At 41.1% G+C, this 22,695-nt stretch overlaps 1 protein-coding gene across 1 annotated transcript; it reads left to right on the top strand.

Annotated features, from left to right (window-relative positions):
* The first annotated feature begins 139 nt into the window (after positions 1–139).
* Positions 140–6,248, top strand: plac8l1 (PLAC8 like 1). Its single transcript, XM_071538335.1, has 5 exons — positions 140–261; positions 1,232–1,289; positions 2,028–2,260; positions 2,631–2,767; positions 4,428–6,248. Exons 2-5 carry the CDS (start codon positions 1,264–1,266, stop codon positions 4,557–4,559), a joined length of 528 nt encoding a protein of 175 aa, XP_071394436.1. The 5' UTR covers positions 140–261; positions 1,232–1,263; the 3' UTR covers positions 4,560–6,248.
* Positions 6,249–22,695: the final 16,447 nt, after the last annotated feature.

The following is a 22,695-nucleotide window of genomic DNA, read 5'->3' as shown; positions in this document are numbered from 1 at the left end:
AAAGTTCGCCTCACTTCCCCGTCTCTATCTTTGTACCTCTCTCTCTCTTTCTCTTTCTCTCTCTTGCTCTCACTCTCGTTCTCGCTATCTATCACAGTCCGGACTTAAAAGGTCAAAGTCAGAGCACAGGAAATGCATGGATAAAGACTGTCACCTCAGAGTGTGAAGTACAGCTGTTTCTTTGGTTAGATGAGATGCAACATTCAGTTCCTGGTTTATACCAAGCTCTTCACTGTAGAGGCCTGTGTTTCTGCCTTTAGGGTGAGTTTAGCATTTATTTTCTTTTTAAACAAATGTATTCAACAGAAACAATGCACAGTATATGAGTAATTTGTCTCTGAATGCGATGGGTCAAAGAAACTAGTAGACTTGATTTCTTGTCTTTTGTGTATGAGAAAACCATTTTACAAATGGATTTCATTTACCCGCAGCTACTTGATTTGTGATATTGTTGTACAAGCTGTGGAGTACATGTCTATAAAAGTCTACAAACACTCCTATAAATAAATTATGAATTACAGAGCTGTGTAAGGATGACCCACTGAACCATATCCTCTCTGGCTGTGTGTGTGTGTGTGTGTGTTCAAGTTTGTGTCTGTGCTCTCTCTCTCTCTCTCTCTCCCTCTTTCCCTCTCTCTCTCCCTCTCTCTCTCTCTCTCTCCCTCTCTCTCTCTATCTCTTATCATCTGTGCCTTGGCCAAGAGCCTTGCTAAACCAAGCTTAAACCTCTGGGATAGATTTACTCTCTTTAATAAAAGCTTTACCCTGTTCTATGCAGTGTGTGTGTGTGTGTGTGTGTGTGTGTGTGTGTCCTGATTGTATTAAACAGCACGCCGCTGTCAGACATCTGTGTCCGTGTGTGTCTGTGCACGCTGATGTGCATCATGTGCATCCGCCCTCTGCATTTGCATGCGTATTAGAGAGGGGTGGGGGTGGGTGTGTGGGTTGGGTGGGGGGGGGGGGGGGGGGGTATAGTAGAGTCTCAGACAGTGGAGAACTACAACACTTATCTCCACCATGCAGCTTCTGACCGAACCATCCGACTGCTGGTTTATCTGCTCCGACACACAGCCTCTCACTGGGGAAGTCTCACCCCACCTCCGCCTCCTCCTCCCTCCTCCTCATTCCTACTGACTCCCTCTCTCTCTCACCCCCCCCCCCCCCCCACCCACCCACCCACACACACACACCCACACACACACACACACACACACACACAAACCCCTGACAGGGAGAGGAAGACGAGCAACACAGCTTCCAGTCATGGAGCAGACGACAGTCACAGACCAGTAAGTGTCTCTTTGTCCCTTCCAGCACACTGTGTTGTCACCGCTGTATGGAATTACAATGGAGCTATACAGAGTACGGCTCACTTCTCTTATTTCACGTCTGTATGCTCCTGTCTTGTTGGAGAGAAAAAAATACTAATTCTTAATTTCCTCCTCATCTCTGACTTCTTTTCCCCCAGCACCTCTCTGTGATAAATGATCATTCTAGACACACAGGGACATTTCTTACATCTATTGTTGCTGCAGCTCTAACCCTGACACTCCTTAATAGTGGAATAAGCTTATTCTAATGTTGCTTGCATTGCAAGTTTTACTGGGTGCCCATAAATGCCTAAAACAGATGAATGCAAATTTAAATGCTGTATCATATATTTTACTAATGGTGAAATTATAAAGTCTAATTGTGGTATTGTGTGTAGCTGTTTAAACTTCATGGCGGAGGCCAGCTGAATACAACAAAAGGAATTGCTCTAGGAAAATGAAATTAGCTGAATGAATTAAATGAATTAAACCGATTGAAATGAAAATGAATTGAGCAGTTCAATATAACGCTTACAGGAAGAGAAGACATCTCTTTTTTAAACTGTAATTTCAGACTCATTTTGGCAACCATTTCTTTTAACACTCTGCCTGCAGCTGAGTATCAGTAGCATGTCAGCGGCCGACAAACCGCGGAGAGTCCATCGACAAACTATCTAAATAAAGTGCTGCTCTCGTTTCATCAAAATCTAATTTCAGGCCAGGGCCAGCAGTCACCAAAGCCTCAGCATCAGTGTTTGAAGAGGAGGAAGAGGGGGGCTTCGCCACAGGAAGTGATGATAAGCGGAGGTCACAGAACATCCCCGCCGTGCCGGAGCCGGTTCTCACGCAGCCCGGCCTCGGTGTCACCACGACAACCATCACCACCATCACTCAGACCGGAGGAGACTGGAGCACCGGCCTGTTTGACATCTGTGGAGACAAGACCACATGTAACATGAACACACACGCACACACACACGCACACACACACACACACATAGCCAGAAACTGTATTCCCATAACCGCAGGACCGCTTAACAAAGCACTCCACCACTCAAGGCTCCCTAACAATCCTTCTTCTTTGTACAACATTTGCAATTACCAGCTTGATGATTCTACAAAACAAATTTCCTACACAGACCAATAAATCATCATCATGCATTATTTATTCACTCTCACACAAAACACTGACTGAAAACAAAACTCAGAAGGGGTTTGACAGAATGTTTAATATCTTGGAGAATACATCGGTCTGACCCAAACAACCACACACACACACACACACACACACACACCACTGTCTCATTCCTGTGCTTGCAGGTATTCTAGGTGCCTTGGTGCCGTGCTGTTTAGACCTGAGTATAGCCCACCAGTATGGAGAGTGTCTCTTCCTGCCTCTCCTGCCTGGATCCACCTTCGCCATGCGAGTCGGAATCAGGGAGAGGTACAAGATACGGGTGAGTGTGAGTGTGTGTGTTTATTCATGTATAAGAGGATATTTGGGAATGGGAAGTGAAGGTGCGTGCTTTATAATAATGATAATGTGATACTTTGTTTTTTTTGTGATTGATTCTTTTATTGAGATGTTGAAGGAACACACATATATATATATTTTTTTTTTCGGCACACACTTTTATGTAAAGCTCGATCTGTTTTTAATTGTAATTGTTGAGTTGTACCTGTCTACCTCATATATTACCTTTTATGCCTATTTTCTATTATTGCTGCTTTTGTGTTTTATTGTATGTAAAGCACTTTGTAAACATTGTTTTTAGAAAAGTGCTATAGAAATAAAGTTATTATTATTATTGTTATTATATGACATCATACAGATGGACATACACAACACCAAAATAATTAGGAACATGAAGTGAACACAACGAGACCAAAATAACTACAGAATTGGAACGTAAAGCCACAAACAAGACATGACATATGGACATATGGGAAAAGAGAAGAGAAAAGAAAAAAAAAACACTCTATATACACTCTGACACAATACAATTTATTTTTCAACAGAGAAATATTCCTCACTAAAGAGCATTCGACAGTGATGTCCATAATACTTTGTAGATCCACATGGGGAGTTGGTAGGGTTTCATTGTCTTGCTCAAGAGCCCTTGAGCAGGGTGGATGCTAGGGATGGGACAATATACCATATATATAAATTCAATATATCGCAATACAAAAATGTGACAAAAAAAAAGTGAATTGTGATATTAGCTCCATTTTACTCTGCTGTAGTAATCACAAATGAGACTGCTTGCCCATCACAATTTCTCAAGCTCTCCATCTAAATTATATTATTTGCACTTTGTAATGACATTTTTAAATTGTTGTTTACATTCTAGCAAGCCAGCGGCATCGCTAGAAAGACTTGTGGCTCAGAAATAAACATAATTCTGCGCAGTCAGACTTTGCTTTCGTTGAACTTTTACTTATTACATCGTATCGTGGCTGTATCGAATCATGAACCTTATATTGCATATCGAATCGTATTGTGAGATAAGCATATCGTCCCATCCCTATAGTGGATGCTTGAAGACATGAGATGTTGACCCCTGGGACGTCCAGCTGAAGGACGGACTCTCCAACCACTAGGCCACCCTCCTGCCCCCCCGCCGGAGTCAACAGCACATCCCTAATATAACTTTAACCTGAATATCAGCTAGAATCAAGATCACTCTGTCAGTGCACTCACTGAAAGCGAAAGCTCTCTCTTGCTTTCCTTTGTATGCAGCAATCAGCACTTCTTCATTGAGTTTTTAGTTAAGACTCATGAATACACAATGTGAGACACGTTTAGTGTGTGTGCCACAGGGCTCCGAATCAACAGACAGTGCTGCTGGAAACTCCCACTGCTGCTCACAGATGTCAACACAGGTGTTAAGCCTGCTCCGAGCCCAGGGGGAATTGTTCTGTACATGTATGCCTTCCTATTTGTTACTACATGCATTCACATATCCACTTTTCACTTGTGGGTGTGTGAGTGTTTGTGTTTTTGTGAGTTTTTATGTCTGTGTGTATGTGTGAGTTTGTGCCTCTTCGTGTGCTTTGTGTTTCTGTGCGTGTTCCTGCTGCATATATGTGTGTTATTGTGTGTGTGTCTATTCACAGGGAAGTGTGTGTGAGGACTGGACCACAGTGTACTGCTGTTACCCCCTGGCTGTATGTCAGATGATCAGAGAGATAAAGCGGAGGATGAAGACTCAGACGTATCAGGTGTCCACCGCTCTGGAGTGCTCCTGAGGAAACTCTGGAGAGGGAAACGAAGCCTGTCCTCTACAATTCAACGAAGACTGCAGAGGACCGGCTGAGATTACTAGTATGAATAGCATGAAGAATCAATACTATAAGGCTTGAACTACTTTGAAATGCTCCTGGGGAGGTCTTGCATAATAAATCAAGCCTTCTCTATACAATACAAAGAAGAGACTGGAAAGGACGAACTTTGATTAATGGCATGAATAGCATGAAGAATCAGAGCGATGAGATTTGAACCAGAGTGGAGTGCTTAGAGCCACCTTGAGTTCCCAGATACTAACTGAAGCCCACTTTTAGATTACTGATCAGAGAGGATCTGATGAATAAGGGAGCGTAACAATATTCTGCTTTTTTTTTTTTTTTTTTTACATAAAATGCACAACCACATTTTGTACTGATAAAAAAATGGGTCAGACACACTTTGCCCCCATAACATCTGGCTGCAGTAGCTGCCACTAACAGCACACAGTACTTATAAATACACTTACCAGAAACTCCCACAACACAGCCAACTTACCCATACTGAGTACATTTACATGAACACTAGTAATTAGATCTCAATCCAATTAAGGCAATACTCTATTGTCATATATAAATGCCTTTATCTGATTATCTTAATTGGAGTAAGGTGATAATCAGAGTAACTGGTTAGCACACACACCTTTAATTAGGCTACTTGAGACTTGACTTGAGTTCTGCTGACTTGGGACTTGACTTTGACTCGCACTTTGATGACTTGAAAAAAGACAAAAGACTTGACAAAAGATCCTGTGTGTAAATGGCTTAGATTGAAAGTTATGAGATTTGTTACAACTGAATTTAAATTTTGTTTTCTGAATTTGTATGAAATGATTGAGCTTACTGAAGCTGAAACTGATTATAGAAATCAAACTCATGATGCTCTTACAAAGTTTTTAATCCTATTAAAACCACATTGCATTGAAAAGTCCTAGATATTTAGTTTTCTTTAACGTATTAAATTGATACTGGACTCTATGTTCTGACTTGACTAATGACATGGACCTTGGTAATCTATAGTTATACTTGGTCACCAGCTCACCAGATGCAGTAACTGTTAAATCCACCTCAGTCCTGAAGGGAAGATAAGGTGGGAAATATGAAGCTTTTGAGACAATTTCATATGTAGATCTACAAATAAGGCTAATTCCAAATCTCACTTTCAATTTCACAAACTGTCATTGTATAGTATTCTAAACTGAATCCAAGTGGATTTTAAGCCTCAAATTTAGTTTCCTTTAAGAGAGAGAAAGTGCTGGCTCAGTGTTATCTAACCAGTCATTTGGGTTTTTAAAGTCATGTAAGCATCAATGGTTTCGAGTATTGCTTTCTTTATCTTGGGGCGTAGGATAAAACAAGTGTGCGAGTCTATTCAGTATGCAGAACCACCTGTCTGATAACCCAGCATATAGGCCACAATGTACTGCAGATTACAGGTCTCCTGCACAACAGTTCAAGTACACTCTGACGATAATAAACCCTATTTGCATATTTCTATTATTCTTTTATCCTTCTATTCCTTGGCTTACCCTAAGGCGTTCAATCATATTATTAATCCAATACTGAGTGCTCTGGCTCCCTGAACCCGAAATGCCAACCGGCGAGAACTGTACGGATATGAAAATGTTATTTATACACAAAGCAGATGGGTCCTCAAAGGGCAAATATGTAATTTGTTAACTCTCACGGATATGTGGGCCCCCACCTGGCAGCTGCTTCAATACCTAATAGGGAAAGAGGGAAAATGGGTTTGATATCAAAAAGGGGAGGTATGAATAACAGACAAAATCAAATCGTATTTTACATTCACCACGCATTGCAATGAAGTAACTCTATACACTGAATGAAAACAAAACTTTTTTTTTCCAATAACTGCAATTCTTAGTAAAGCACATTCCTCTCTAATTGTATGTTTTTTTATTGTACTGTTTGAACCTCTGTCCATGTCTTTGCACCGACAATTTCACTCAATTACAAAATGATAAAGTCCTCGATAACCGCACTACTCACTGCACCTTATTCCGACGGCAGCCATTTTGAAATTAGGTCACACTCGGGGTGGGAAACTCTACCAAGAAGAGCAAGTGCAGCCCAGCTCTGTCCTACTGGGATGCACACCATACAAATATCAGGAATCAAACAGACATTTATCATTTCACCGATTCCCCACTGAAAAACATATTAGAAACAAAAGATCTGGAGGCTCTGGAGGGATAGTTTCACATTTAAGGTAGCCTTAAGGTAGCCCACTAACTAGTTACTGGAATCTAGCCTAGAGGTAGCTAGCTAGTAGGTAACTAGGAGTACGCTAGCTAATAACTTCCCTGCTAAATTCAAGTAGTCATTGTAGTTGTTGTTCCAGAAATTGCTAGATATACATTTTATACCTGTTAGGTCTATCTGAAGTTCTCACCTACATGTTGAAGTAAGGCTAGTTTAACAGCCTCAATCTTCCAGGTAGAGTTTCCCACCTTGAGTATAACGTCAAAATGTCTGCCATGACAATAAGGTCAGCTAATGTCAGCTCAGTTATGTCCTCATACGGTCTCCTCTAAGTTGTCCTGGCTGGATAAAGCCTCCTGCAGCTCAGCGGTCTCCACCTGCTGGGGACTGTGAACAGAACCAGCCTCAGGCAGAGATGCCTTCAGGCGCTGGTGGTAACATTTTTCCCTCACCATGCCCTCACTTCAAACATTCATAGGATCGATAAACAAAGACCATCAACTGATCCCAGATAAGCTGCAGTGGGAAAATTTTACTGCTTCAACATCAGAAAGGCTCTGAATTTGGTTGTGTTACAGATTTTAAATTGGAAATCTATTTGCTTATCAAATCAAATATCAAATTCCAAACCTATAGCATACTTAGACTTTATATCTGATAGATTTACACAGATAGACTTTTTAACGGTACTTACTTTACTTACTTATTAACTTACTTTTGTACTCACTTACATAGGTGGGGAGTTAATTGCTATTCTAATCAGGGTCCTTCCAAAGCCAGTAGCCCTCATTACTAGCCACACTTCACTATTGGGCAGCCACTCCCTCAGGCCCACTTCAAAGTCAAAACAACAACTTGCAGGTGATGACCAGTGATAAAAAAAAGTGTAAAATCTCCAAATAAAAACCAAAGCACTCCATTTGCAGGTACAAAGATTAAAGTCTCGCTCCATATTAATATTTTTTACACGTTCTTTTCACTGGTCATCTCCTGCAAATGGTTGTTTTGCTTCGTGAGAAGCCCGTTCCCCAATGAGCGCCTGTTTACCTGCTCACTGACCACATCCAAGCCTCTATCTCATGTTTTTTTCCCCACTTCAAAGTCAGTTTCCCCTCGCCTAACCTGAATTATAGGATCAACAATGTGTAATGCATGACTCATGGTCAGGATCAAGGGGTTCTGAAACACAATATTCATAGTATTTGTTATCACATATGGCTGAATGATGCTGCATGGCAAGATATGCAAAATATCAAATGAATACCTTGACCTCTATGTACACCTGCCCATATGCTTACACTTATGCTCACCCCAAACATGTTTATATTACTGTACACCATCTAGCTACCCAAGACACACAGCCTGGCCTTACGTCATCTCTAGCAGATACACCTTCAAGTCTGAACCATTAGGGGGCAGTGTTGCCCCAGAACTGCACCACCTGTTTTCTATTGCTGTAGCTGCTCTGTGGGGTTAAATTAGTCTTACAGTTTTTTTCAATTGGTTACAAACTTTTCTCAATACTGAGTCCACTTTTTCAAAACACTTCACACTGTTGTCTGTACCAACACGCAGCTTGGCACAACAGTTAATTTCACACCCAAAATGCACCAAAACTACCAAAACACTGCATACTTGTGTCAAAATCAAATAATTCTACCAAAACACCAGCACTAGTTTTCTCCAACAGCAACACTTTGTCACTCATAACACAATTACCTAAAAAACACTAACAACAGGTAGCATTACAGTAGATGCGTCATTTTATGGCAATCTTTGATGAAGTAAATCATTTTGTGCTCTCTAGTTTTTTGTTGTGTATATATTGTTGTTATTGTTACAGTAATTGTATAAGAAATGTGTACATTGTCTTATTTTACAGTAAACAAAGTTCCCATTACAAAATACAGTAATATTACAGTGGTACCTCTTTATAGAATGTACTACAGTATACTACAGGAACAAGTCATAGGAATGCAACAGGAAAACAGGAAAAGCTTCAATGTGCTTTTTTTTTGCCATAAAGTAATTCAAAAATAAACTAGAGTAAATGAAAATTGCTGTAAGGAAAACAAAAGTCAATACTTTAATAGTTTGCTCAAAAAATAAAACAAAAAAACAAAACATACAAATCATGTTACAGTAGTCCACCCGGTTTCCTGCGTTTGGCCACATGTTTTTCATCCACATCACACCTGCTGTATAGGTGGTAATGAGATGGGACTGAGATGGGAATCACCTGTGGTTGGTCTCATTTACATAATTTCAATCAATAATTTTTCACTATTTGTCTCTATAACCATCTTTTTTTTTTAGGATTTTGAATGTATTTCAGTGGAATGGGATGGCAAATTGCTGTCTACTTGAATAAGTATGTTAGGTTTTGAATTTGTAAATTTAAGTTTTGAAAATAGTATGTAAGCATTTGCAAAATGGGCTGTAGATACACATGGTTTTGCTGGTGGTTGACTTTGAGTGAGACAAGAATTCAAGAATTTTGAAAGCTGTGGTCATTGAATGTCTTTTGTGTTAAACCAATGCATGTTGTGTTAAAGCAAGGCAGGAGTCAGTCACAGTTTGGTCCGCATAGACTTCTGTTGAGTCTAGCATTGAGACATGCTTGTAACCAATTGTAAAAAAAAATGTAAGTGCTGATCTGGGGTCAGAGTCGGACCCTCCACAGCAGTAGTGGAGATCGAGATTCAGAGGAACAGAGTAGCTCATTCTAAAAAGTCAGCGATCGGACTGAGACCGAGTAGTCTCTGCCGGTGTTCCTTGTTGCTGTTTCAGCATGAAGATCTCCCAAGATGCATCAGGTGTACAGGCTGTTGTCGACAAGAGTCCCCCCCCAGGGAGGTGCGCGTGTGTGTGGGTGGGAATTTGTGTGTGTGAGAGAGAGTGTGTGTATATTTGTCTGTGTGGCGGGGATGGTGAAGTTGGCTCGAAAACAGCAGTGCTGCAATACACAGCAGCGCTTTTTGCATAGAGTTCAGTTATCACAGAATACAGAGAATATACAGAGAGTCACAGAATAGGAAGAACATTGATAGGGAGACTATGCATGCCACAAAAGAAGCCCATCCCATATGTCACCTCGCATAAAAATCACATACACCTCGAAAGATTCTTTGCATGAATGTCTGCATTGTGCTCATTGTGAACCATTACCTTGACAGAGAAATCACACTAACCTGATAAAAAAAAATAAAAATACAACGCTGAAAATATGGATCGCATTCTCCCAAGTCCCACGCACACCGTGACTGAATAACAAGCAGCTGAAGCTGTGCTGAGTGTTTGTGCTTTCCCAAAGTACGCCTTGACATTTCCCAAGCCCCAAAATGTTTTTTTTATGCATTTCACTCTTCCCTCCCTACCTCAATCGCTCCATTCACCAGACTCCTCTGTTCCCTCCATCTCCTCTTTTCCCCCCTTCCTTCATTCTTGTCCCCCCTTCATCCCTCTATTTCCTCATCCACCTCCTCTCCTGCCTCTTTTCCTCTGTTCTTGTCATCCCTCCTTCCCTCTGTTTCCTCGTTCACCTCCTCTCCTCCCTCTTTTCCTCCGCTTTTGTCATCCCTCCTTCCCTCTGTTTCCTCGTTCACCTCCTCTCCTCCCTCTTTTCCTCTGCTTTTGTCATCCCTCCTTCCCTCTATTTCCTCGTTCGCCTCCTCTTTTCCTTCCTTCCTTCATTCTCGTCTTCGATCCATCCCTCTGTTTCCTCATTCACCTCATCCCCTCCCTCTTTTTTCATTCTTGTCTTCCCTCCATCTCTCTATTTCCTCATTCACCTCCTCTCCTCCCTCTTTCTTTCATTCTTGTCTTCCCTCCCTCTATTTCTTCATTCACCTCCTCTCTTCCCTCTTTTCCTCCATTCTTGTCTTCCCTCCTTCCCTCCATTTCCTCATTCACCTCCTCCCTCTTTTTTTTGTGTCCTCCCTCCATCTCTTTATTTCCTCATTCACCTCCTCTCCTCCCTCCTTCCTCCATTCTTGTCTTCCCTCCTTCCCTCCATTTCCTCATTCACCTCCTCTCCTCCCTCTTTTTTTCGTGTCCTCCCTCCATCTCTCTATTTCCTCATTCACCTCCTCTCCTCCCTCCTTTCTTGTCCTTCCTCCTTCCCTCTTTCCTCATTCACCTCCTCTCCTCCCTCCTTCCTCCATTCTTGTCCTTCCTCCTTCCCTCTTTCCTCATTCACCTCCTCTTTCCCCTCCTTACTTCATTTTTGTCTTCTCTCCATTCCTCTATTTCATCATTCACCTCCTCTTTCCCCTCCTTCCTCCATTCTCATCTTCCCTCCATCCCTCTATTTCTGCATTCAGCTCCTCTCCTCCCTAATTTCCTTCCTTTTCCTCTGGCTCTTTCTGCTCCTCCCACTCCTGCTGAGCTAAACTCGAACGAACGAGGCGATGAGGTGTGTGTGTGTGTGTGTGTGTGTGTGTGTGTGTGTGTGTGTGAGAGAGAGAGAGAGAGAGAGAGAGTCTTGTGTGTTTGCATGGTGTGTGTATGTGTGTGTGTGTGAGGTGCAGGGAGACCTGCTAAGCTGGAGCAGTCGTCCCCCTGGTGATAGTTCTATCCAGGACAACAACCACCACCTGGGGTTTACGTAACACACACACACACACACACACACACACATACACACTCTCTCTCTCTCTCTCTCTCTCTCTCTCTCTCTCTCTCTCTCTCTCTCTCTCTCTCTCTCTCTCTCACACACACACACACACACACACGTTGTGGAGGGAGGGGTCATTCAGCTGCTGGTTAGCCTGCAGCTAGAAGTCTTGGCAGTTTATATAGCATTGTGTGTGTGCTGTGTTCTGTTGAGTTGTGTGCATGTGTGTGTGTGTGTGTGTGTGTGTGTTTGTGTGCGTGTGTGTCCTTATATTCGAGTGATGATGGAGGCTTAGAATTTGTTGGCACTGCTCTGCTTCTCAGACTAAGCAGGCAGCTTTATAGATTTTTGCCAAAGAGAGACAGGAGGGGGATTTCATTGTAGGAATGATTTCACTTCAAAAACCACTGTATAAAAAGGGATTACAATAGAGGGTTTTTGTTGTTTTGGACTGACATGTTTTGTAGTATTTGTTCCTCATCACAGCAGGACCGCGTTCTTCTATGTTTATTTATGTATTTATCCCAAAACTCGTTGCAAGGATCCTTTCCTGTGTTTTAAACTGTGTTGCCTCTGAGGTCTGCCTCTTCGACTGTGGCGGACCCCAGAACTAGAAAACATGGCAGACATAAAAAAAAAAATCTAGTTTCATTGTTCACACTCATTAACGTAAAGAAATATAGACTCAGTGTTTATAATTTGGTCCTAGATCACACTGAATAATATAGTAACATTTTAGAATAATAAATGTTTTGTAAGTGTTAACAAACTATGACTTAGTGATGAATTAAATAACAATAATACATTACTTATCATATCAATATTTGACAAACCTCATTAGTAATGACATTTGTTAAGATTGATATCTGATTCGTAAGTGAATTAGAATTAGAGTTAGTATAGTTAGTATAATTTGTACATCATTACTAAATGTTATTACATGTATAATGCACAAAATAACGGCAACACCAAATGAAAGGGGATTTAACTTTGAAGTAACTAAATCACAATTACAAAGGCAGTTATGCAGACGTGTCATGTCAAGATGAATTCCAATCAGCAGTGTGTGTCAGCTTTAAAAGAGGTGTGACAATCACCAATTTTGTGAGTTTTGAAAGCAACACAAGGCAACTAACAGAGGTCCAAAGAGGACAAATAGTCAGTGCCTGAATTGAAGGTGCATCAGTCACAAAAACAGTTAAATTAGCCCTATATAATGTGGCAAACGTATGCCAAACATGGATAAACTGCATCGGCAAAGAGGAACAGTGGTTGCATGTTGAACCTCCCCAACAGGAATAAACAGATAATTACACAGGATAGTTTCTTAAAACCACAAAACTACGTTCTCAGAAACGGCCGCAGAACTGAATCAACACCTCTGTGTTACAGTTTCAACAGAAACTGAATGTTGTGAACTTCACAAAGCCGGTATTCATATCCGGGCTGCCACTCAGAAACCACATGTATCCAAGGGCAAAGCTCAGTAATATGGTCTGATGAGTCGTCTTTTCACCCTGTTTTCTAGACGGGTTTACATTTGGAGAAAGCCAAAGGACATCTTCAACACACAGGGTCTGTTTCCAACTGTTAAAAACGGTGGTGGATCTGACTGCTCTGCATGGTTGTATAACAGCTAAAGAACATGAGACCATTTTATAGAACCAGATGCACCCAATTTTCCCCCCATTCACACTGATAAACAATTCAAGACTTGTTTCATGAGCACCGGGATAAAGTCTTCTGTGGCCTCCCCACTCACCAGATCTAAACATCATTGAAACTTAAAAGGTTTTGGAGTGCAGAGTGCAAAGTAGATTTCCACCTCCTTCATCCCTCAAAGACCTGGAGGCTTTGCTTCTTGAAGAATGGTCCAATCTCCCACTACACACAGTCCAGGACTGATATGACAGCATTACAAGGGGGACTGAAGCTAAACTCAAAGACTGACCCCACGCCTTACCGTTATTCTGTCCATACCCTTCTTTAGAAACCCATTAAGTTATCATTATTTTAATAAACGTTGTAAACATTATTTGGTGACCATTAAATGCTTAAAAGCTTCATGAATTATTTCTGAATATTAAAATGTTACACTGGACTGTATTCATCTTTTCCTCATGTATTATAAATGACTTGTTACATTTGTTAAACATCTGCTAATCAGCTGTAAATGTTTTTGCAGCCCCTAATCCAAAATTGAAACTGCTCATCATGTGCAACCATGTAAAAGTTTTTAAGCCATTTGTAATCTTTAACCTTTTAACCTTTCCTACATATTTATGAATGTGCGGTAAATGTATTCAGTTTGTATTCATTGCTACCCATTATTAATACAACTATTTTCCAGCCTTTAGTCTAAAGTTGCAACAAATAACAGCCTAAATACCATTTATAAAGGTTAGTAAGTCATTTGTTGCCATCAGGATGAGGGAAAGATTAAAATGGCATTCACATGGTGGCAATATTTGATTTTTGTCATTCTTGGGGTGGGAAACCCTACCTAGAAGACAGTGAAGCAGATGGAAACAGAGGCAGACTGAAACGGTCTTTGGACAAAAATAAAACCTAATATACACAGAGATTATGTATTGTTGCGTAACATGCAGTAGAACAGCGCAGTATAGCAGAAATTGTCAGTGCTGACGTGACCCAGCGGTGTCCCAGGGGCTCGGCCCTCATTACCCACTCTGTTTACCGCTGGCTGTCAGGACAGAGAGACGGGATGGGAGACGACATGCAGCTCTGACAGAATGATGCTTCGCTTTAAGCTCTGGGGCTCGAATCCTGTAACAACTCGGTATGCTCAGTGGGAAACAGCAGAGGACTGGTTGCTCTGGGCAGCTCCCAGTGTGAAGGTGTGTGGCTGTGCGAGTGTGAAGCAGGACCAGTGCTGAAAAAGGGCAAGTGTGCTCAGCTGATTTTCCCTGGATCAATAATGGTTTAAAAAAACAACAACTCTGCTCAACATGTAGGCCAGGACACAAACTATAGAAAGTGACATATTGCCTGTCAGGCCAGCAACAGGCAAGTCAGCTTACTGTCCTTGGCAATGACCTTCTAAAGATTCTGCAGGGTATTATAGGATTTTATAGGAATACAATTTTTGTCAAAATCAGGAACTTCTGTATACACTCCTGAATTTTGAGTCGGTGGTTGATATGCATGCTAACACTGCTGACTTCATTCGCAGATCCATAGCCCCCATAGGGATGCTGCTTCTGTTCAAGTTGGAGGATTTAGTACTGGGTCTCTCCTCATCAGTCATCATGTATCATCATGTTCGCCCAGGCTTATAGTCTCAAAGAGGGCCAGGCAAAAAGGTTAAATAGCTTTGATAATCAGGTCCATCAGTTGTTGAGGGAATCTAACTGTTGTACTCCGTCTCCCTGTCAATCTCCCTGTCTGCCTCTTTATGCTATGTATGCTGTTTATGTACGTTTGTTTTCTAGTGAACAGTGCATAGTCATTCGCATAGGAAGCGAATAACACTGTCCATAAATCACATCACGATGTGGTCTTACACACATATTTCTCTTTGTGAGAGTGGATGTCCCCTTTTCTCACAGTGAAAGCTATTGCGTAGGATGCGAAGAAGAACTCCCACCATGCAGTTTTCCCATCCATCATCTCATGGGAAAGAGAAAATCCTACTGGCCGTCAGTCCTGTCAGATATATTTTCCTGTATGTCATGTATATGTCTTCCCATATGTCTGCAGAATAAGCTTTCATCACTGTGTTATGTGTGCATGCATGTGCAGATGTGTGAGTGTGTGTGAGTGTATGTGTGTGTGTGTGTGTGTGTGTGTGTGTGTGTGAGTGTGTGTGTGTGTGTGTGTGTGTGAGTGAGTGTGTGTGTGGTGCCGCCTCATAGCTAAAATGACATGAAGGGTTGTTATGGGCTGACATGTGTTGCATAATGCTTTTATCTCTACGATACACAAGCTTCGCCAGTTCTACCATTGATGTTCTTTCATGTGTTGGTGTTCTAAATGTGTGTGTGTGTGTGTGTGTGTGTGTGTGTGTGTGTGTGTGTGTGCGCGCGTGCCTGTGTGTGTGTGTGTGTGTGATTACTACATGTCAAAAGGCTGCGGTGCCTCAGTGAGTGTGCAAAGATGTGTAGGTGTGCACTGCAAAGGCTGTGGCAATGATGCAGAGAGAAAGAGAGAGAGAGAGTATGATGCAAAGTATGTGGTGTTCATTCTCTCTTCTATACATTTTCTCCACACTTCTTCCCTCCTTCCCTCCCTCCTTCCTCCCATTCTGGACTTGTGTACCAGCTTCAGATGTGGCCCACAGAGGCTTATCATTTTAACTACAAACATATCAGCCACACAACACTGATTAATGGACTTCAAAAGCCTCTGAATCTGGCATGTCCACAACTGCTGGCACCGTATATCAGTTTAATAAAGAAAAGAGGTCTAAGGCGCTCTCTAGAATAACCTACAATAGAAGTCTTTATTACATTGCTAGCACAAATGAGCATATTCAATACATTAATGGCTTGTTTTGGTGATGCATAGTTTTTCATCTGCAAATAAGTGGCACGCAACACAGGCAATTCATTGTCATGCTGTCACACTCATTGTAACTCCCTCTGGAGAAGACCACCAGCTAAATGACTAATATGTGCATGTAAACATAACTGTCTCATAAAGGCCTATTCATGGACAAAATGCGTAGGGGAGTTTCATATTTGAATACAGGGCTATTTGCAGGCTGAATCCGGCCCTTCAGGCATTTCAAATAGACCCTTTGTTGTGTCTATTTGTCCCGCCCTGTTGGTGCTAACAGCCAATGGGAGTAAGATGGGAGTTTGATTACAGTTTGTGCATCTCCATGAAAAACGAGTATAAGGCATGAGGAATGAGGCATTCCAAGACAACAACACTGAAACTGTTATTGGTTTAATGTACTTTTACTTAATTGCTTTTGTTTGATTATTACGCACTCAGAATATATATCTATATTCATAATAACAGGCATAATAGCCTATCAAGGATGTATCATCACATTTAAATACATTCATTATTCGCTAAAATAGTACCATGGAAATAATTCAAGCTGTTTATTGTTGCCTTTTTAAATGCATGCTAAAGAGTTTGGATCAATAATTGGAAATCTAAAATGTATGGTTGTCAATTTAAATTTCATAATCTAACCCCCATCCTAAAATAACTGAATAGCCCTGTATTAAATTATCCACTGGACCTTTTTAGTTCTTTCTGGGAGAGTCTTGGATTTGTTTCAGTTAAGGTCAGTTAAGACTAATCGCTGACTTAATTTTGGACAAGAAAAGCATCTTTGGTTAAGGTTAAAGGATGATGTCAGTGTTTTTACAGTTAGTGCCAATTGTCTAGGTTGCCCCTCTCCTTTACATTATTCCTGATGGTTTCTGCACACAATCAGCATAGTTGAAGATATCAGGGCTTGTTTTCCTTTCTTCAGAAGAAACCATTTGCTGCCATTTACTTCCACAAAGCCAGGTAATCCATTACAGTTAACGTAAACCCTTAATTTGGTTTTGTCAAAGCCTGTTTTATCATTATTTCATTGTGCCTAAGGTGAGTGTTTTTATATCGGCGCACCAATTACGTTACGCTCTGCTTCCTGTCAATCACCTGACATCCACAGGAAGAAATGAAAGTCTCCACCAGGAAATAATCCCTCAAAAACATGTTGCCTTGCAACTTTATTGTCACATCTAAGTCTTCTGGGCGTCTTTGTTAGCCGGGACAGCAGCTACTTAAGATAGACTGACACCATAAAGCTTGTATTTTAAAAACAACAAAAAATGAGAAAATGTTAAAAAGTTTAATTACATACAGCATTTGCAGAATGATTGGGGGAAATGTAAACTAGACATAGACGGAAGTGAATGGGCTACAACTCTAAATGACACTGGTATTCTCCTTTAAGGAAAAGATTTGGATCATCGTTGCTGTAGATGTTAGAAAACACTGCTGTTGTCAGCAGGGGGTTGATGTTGAAAACACACCTGGTGGGGTTTCTGTCTCTTACCTTTAGTGCTAACAGGCATTGCTCCTGACTGTTGAACCACACCAGCCCACCACTCCCCGATGTGCTTCATATCAAACTTCCTAATGGATTTTCCCATTCGGATTTTCATACAAGGCTTATGAAACCAATATGCACTGCTTCTTCAAGGATTTCCTAAGAATTACCGGGAGATCAGGTTGCAGGCTTCCTTTTCTTTTTCAGAATAAGGTCGCTGTTTGTTGTTTTGAATTTCCTCTGGCACTGCTATGACTGGAACATTAGTCAACATCCCATGTCCAAAACATCTAAAAATGTATTACCAACAAATGAAGTGACTGCGCATATTTACACACACACACACACATACACACACACACACACACACACACACACACACATACACACACACACACACACACATACAAAAGCACAAAAACAGAGGAAATATGGATTGTGCCAAATGCATTTCAATAGAATAAACAATGGAATAAAACATCAAAACAACAAGTAGCTCTGTGGAGCTCATTAAGAGTATTCTCAGACACACACACACACACACACACACACACACATACACACACACAAAAGCACACACACATTCTCTAGATACTCTAGATATAACAATTGCTATATTGAGTCAATGACAGATGGACCGCAGCTGCATTGAGACCCTTTTAACAAAGAACTAAAAAAAGTTAGTCCCTCTCCTGTGACAAGAGTGTGTGTGGGTGTGTGTGTGTGTTGGTGTGTGTGTGTATGTGTGCATGTGTGTGTTTGTGTGTGTGCGCATATGAAAAGTTGCTGCAAAACATGCCTGACTCTGTTGTCTCTCCAAACCTGTATCTTCCTGAACAAATTCTACACAAATTATTTTTGTCTTCATTTTGCACTTTCTATCTAGAGCTACTCTTTATGCAAATACCTTAAGTAATGTGTGTGTGTGTGTGTGTGTTAATTTGCTGTATCTTTAAATGTCCTTTAACAATGTTGAACCTCTGTATAATATTTGAACCTTATGTAAATTCTAATACAGTACGATAAAGTGGATTCAAATACAACATTTAAACTCAACACTGTGTTTGGAAATGTGTGATTGAATTACAGAACATTCTCTTTGCCGATGCACTTGCTCAGGCTAAAACATTCAAGTGCTTAAGAGTGTGTGTGGTTATGTTTTCCTCTCCCCACCTACATTTACTCGTAAGCTGATTAATCCTTGAAAAGGATAAAGTGTGTGTGTGTGTGTGTATGTGTGTGTGTGTGTGTGTGTGTGTGTGTTACAGAGAGAGAGGAGAGCGAGCGAGAGAGAGACGTGTGTGGGGAAACATGTCCTCAATCAATGACTTGAAGTTATCTGCTAGGCTGCAGACCTGAACGAAAGAGAGAGAGCAGCAGCTGAACGACCCTTTCCTCCTTAATGTCTCTGTGGGTGTGTGTGTGTATGTGTGTGTAGAAGGGAGAGCGAGAGAAAGAGGGGGAGAGAGAGAGAGAGAGAGAGAGAGAGAGAGAGGGAGAGAGAGAGAGGAGAGAGAGAGAGAGAGGGAGAGAGGGAGAGAGAGATGAAAGCTGGTTTCCATCATTCAGTATGATAGCAGGATACTAGGCTCCACCAGTAAATGGATTACCTTATCACAGACCTGGAGATGAAGTTTGTGTGTGTGTGTGTGTGTGTGTGTGTGGTGTCTGGGTGCTTGTCACACTTGTCGCTTGGTGATGTGACCGGGGAATTTTCTTCGCTGGTTGGTGGGTTACTATAAGCTTCTCTCGTTCACCTGTCCATCTCTCTCTCTCTCTCTCTTTCTCTCTCTCTCTCTCTCTCCTCCCCCCCCACCCCTCTCTCTAAAAATGTCTAAGTGTTCTTTAAGATGCCACATTCATTTAACATCAGAAACTTTATGTCAATACTAAAGTAATCTGCCTATATTACCTCTCTATCAATGTTTCATCTCTGCAGAGTAAAGCAGAGTGAATCATTAATATCTATTTACTGCCAGTCAATACATAAACAGGAAGCAACCTCAAAGTCTACCAGCATGGACTGTGCATTAACATATGTGTACACATTTATATACAAATGTGTGGGATGATGGGATTACAGTAACACAGCAAAAGCCTTATGAGTGATAGTGATGCGAGTGAGGAAAATCATGACGGGTGAATATTTTAACACATACGTAATTCAAAAATGTTACTCAGTTTGTTATTATTTTCCAAACTAACTCTACCAACGCTGCACACTGTAGTGAAAGATTCAGTAAATGACGAATTCTCATCAGTGTCTCCTCCAGATTCAGAGGCTGGTGGATCCAGAAGAAGTTATTAAATTGTTATTGAATAAAATTCAGATATTTCAGACACAAGACACATTTATGATTTCTCTCGCTCATATTAACGGTATAACGATGAGAATGAGTCAATAATTTGAGTCCTTCTCAAATTGCTGTTCCCAGGTGGTCACTTCACTCCTACAAAGAGCATCAGCTGTTTTTCCAGGTAATAATAATATAATAATATAAATACGCTTTACTTATGAAGCACTTCTGTCTTCCAAAGTGACTTACAAAAGAAATGAAAAAAAAAATGCTTCTTCCATGGGAATTCTATTTTAAAGCAAGGCGAGTGATGTTGGTGGCAGTTTTAATCCAGCTCCACTCTATGTTAGTTTGTCATGGCCTAATTGCAGACCCTCGGCTAAATAGTATTTCCAAATACAATTGATGTTACTGTGTGTGTTTTATCCCACTGAGATGCTGCATGGTTGTGTTCAGGACAACATGAGTGCCAGAAAGTTTAGACAATCAAACTCAAACTCAATTTAGTCTTTCCGCGCTGGAGAACTTTCCTGACACAACATCTGAATTGTCTTGATGTGATAAACTCAAACATCTGGTACTCTGAGCAGGTTAAAACAAATGCTTAAGATTATGTGGGGCTGCTATACAGCCCTGATCTCCCTGTGTGAGACGACATCTAATCAAAACATATTCTCCAGAGTGTGAACAAGTATGGAAGCCTATAAATAAACCGAAACCAAGCTGCCTGCCTTGCTTCAAACACAACCCAGCCTGGGATCGCGCAAGCGTGTCCAATCTAGACCGCCTAGGCGATGCAAACATCTTTTGAGGATGACATGTCACTCAAATGAACAGGAATACAATGAAGAGCAATGAGGCATGCAGGAAACTGACTGGCTGAGGTGTCATTCAACACACAGAGGATACACACACGCACACACACACACGCACACACAAATAAAACATAAATGCACAGACATAAAAATGTATACACTTACACCCACGTATGTGCACACTTACATAAGTTCTGCACATGCACAGACACAGAAATGGGCAAAAAACAAAGATCTGGACATTTATGCTCACATAAATGAATAATAACTTTATTTGGTGAAGCATTTTCTAAAACAAAAACATGCTCCCTACATGTGTGCACACCTACCGACACACAAGATCATGCATAGAAAAATGCATAGACAACAAACATGTACACTATAACACCCACACGAACAAGTGAGAAAAACTTGGTGAGAAATGACGGCGATTAAGTGAGAGAGATCATTCAGTTTTGGCAAAGTTGCTTCTAGAAGAACAGATAAACTGAAAGAAACAGAGAAAAGAGAGACAGACAGACATAGAGGAGAGAGAATATTTAGACAGACAAGCAAAGACGACAAAGGAGCAAACACTTCTCGAGAGAAAGAGAGAGAGAGAGAGAGAGAGAGAGCGACTTGGAGAGATTGTTGCAGCGGTGTGAAAGATGGAGTGAGGTACACAGCGGCAACAGGGATTCAATTACAGAGCGTTGTTCGGACTCCCACTCCCTGGGACACGGGCAAACGTCAGTCCGTCACCGCACCCCATGCTCCGAGTCGGGTGTATGTGCATATATGTATGGATGCAGTATGTGTGTGTGTGTGTGTGTTTCTGTGCGTGCCATGTAATCTCACCGGGGAGAAAAGGAAGCATGGTAACTTTGTCGATGCACGAGCTGAGTCTGCCCCCAGGCAAGCCCCACAGAAAACTGAGAAATACTGACAGGCTCCATCTCTCAGCGAACACCTACATCAGTCATCCTTTCATTTCCACAGCTGAGAGGGAGACGAGGAGAGAGAGAGAGAGAGAGAGAGAGAGAGAGAGAGTAAAAGATAGGAAAGGGCGGGCGAAAGAGGGAGAGACAAAGAATCGACAGGGAGAAAGAGAGAGTGAGAAATACAGAAACAGAGAGAGAGAGAGACAGATAAACAAATATATATGTATAGAGAGAGACGATTGCGATATGGGAAGGGAAAGGAGAACGAAGCAGCCAATATGCTCTACATCCCCTCCTCTGAGTTTCATTGACATTCTGAAGGAGGAACAAAAAATGATAAAAAATTTTAAAAAAAGTTGACATTTCAAAGTTGACATCTGGTAGCAATGTGTAAAATTGAACGAGGGGGTGAGGATGAGAAAAAAAAAGCGCGCGAGAGAGAGAAAGAAACACAGCGAGGCAAAGACAGGTGGAGAGAGACTCAGAGTGAATCAGATGTAGAGAACAAATGACAGCAAAGTACAGCAGATGGAGACAGGAATGGAAACAGCAGGATATTAGTGTATTTACAGCTTTGATAGTTTGATAGTTTGTTGATCTCAGTGCTTCTGCCTACAGTGACAATAGATGTGAGGTTGTGTCGGGGTTTGGGTGACATGTGACCAAAGTTTTGAATCCTTTGGTACTTGGTTCGCACCTCAAGACGCTCTAACTACAACTTTCTACAATATGAGATCTCTATCCTGCATAAGAGGAATTCCATGCCCAGCGTTGAAGAAAGCTACTTTTATATGTGTTTTTTTGCTTTGTTACTTACCTTCAAAGTAACTAGTTATGATACAAAGTTACTCTTTATTAAAAGTAATTTGTTAGTGTACTTTTGTATTACCCACTTCAAAAAAAATATGTTGATCATTGTTTTAAAATGCAATGCAAGACTATTGCTTTATTTTTTAAAACTGTAAGTCAGTCTCATTTGTACCAAGCAGACAGATTGGGTTTTTCAATGAGCAGCATGTTGTCTGCACAAGATGCCGCAGGATTTTCACCTTAATTCTACTTTTGCGCTATAAAAAATGAAACAGTACAAAAAAGCACCATTCTAATTTCAACACGGAACTAATAACGGATTACAAGACTTGAAAAACGATCACGTTAGATTACTAGTTACCACAAAAAAGTAATCCGAGTACTCTAACGTGTTACAAAGTACC

This window comes from Centroberyx affinis, unplaced genomic scaffold, assembly GCF_046629955.1.
Source record: "Centroberyx affinis isolate AG114_WGS23_722 - 3 ecotype Tasmania unplaced genomic scaffold, CSIRO-AGI_Caff_v1 ptg003258l_1, whole genome shotgun sequence".
NCBI lineage: Eukaryota > Metazoa > Chordata > Actinopteri > Beryciformes > Berycidae > Centroberyx > Centroberyx affinis.
The sequence above is the reverse complement of the archived record's forward strand: the minus strand, read 5'-3'. Positions and strand labels throughout refer to the sequence as shown.

Bases quoted from the DNA above. Each gene is read 5' to 3' on its own strand.
- plac8l1 (XM_071538335.1), top strand. From the start codon at position 1,264: ATGGAGCAGACGACAGTCACAGACCA. The intron at 1,290-2,027 runs GTAAGTGTCTCT...ATCTAATTTCAG, and splicing joins CAGACGACAGTCACAGACCA to GCCAGGGCCAGCAGTCACCA. The intron at 2,768-4,427 runs GTGAGTGTGAGT...GTCTATTCACAG, and splicing joins GGGAGAGGTACAAGATACGG to GGAAGTGTGTGTGAGGACTG.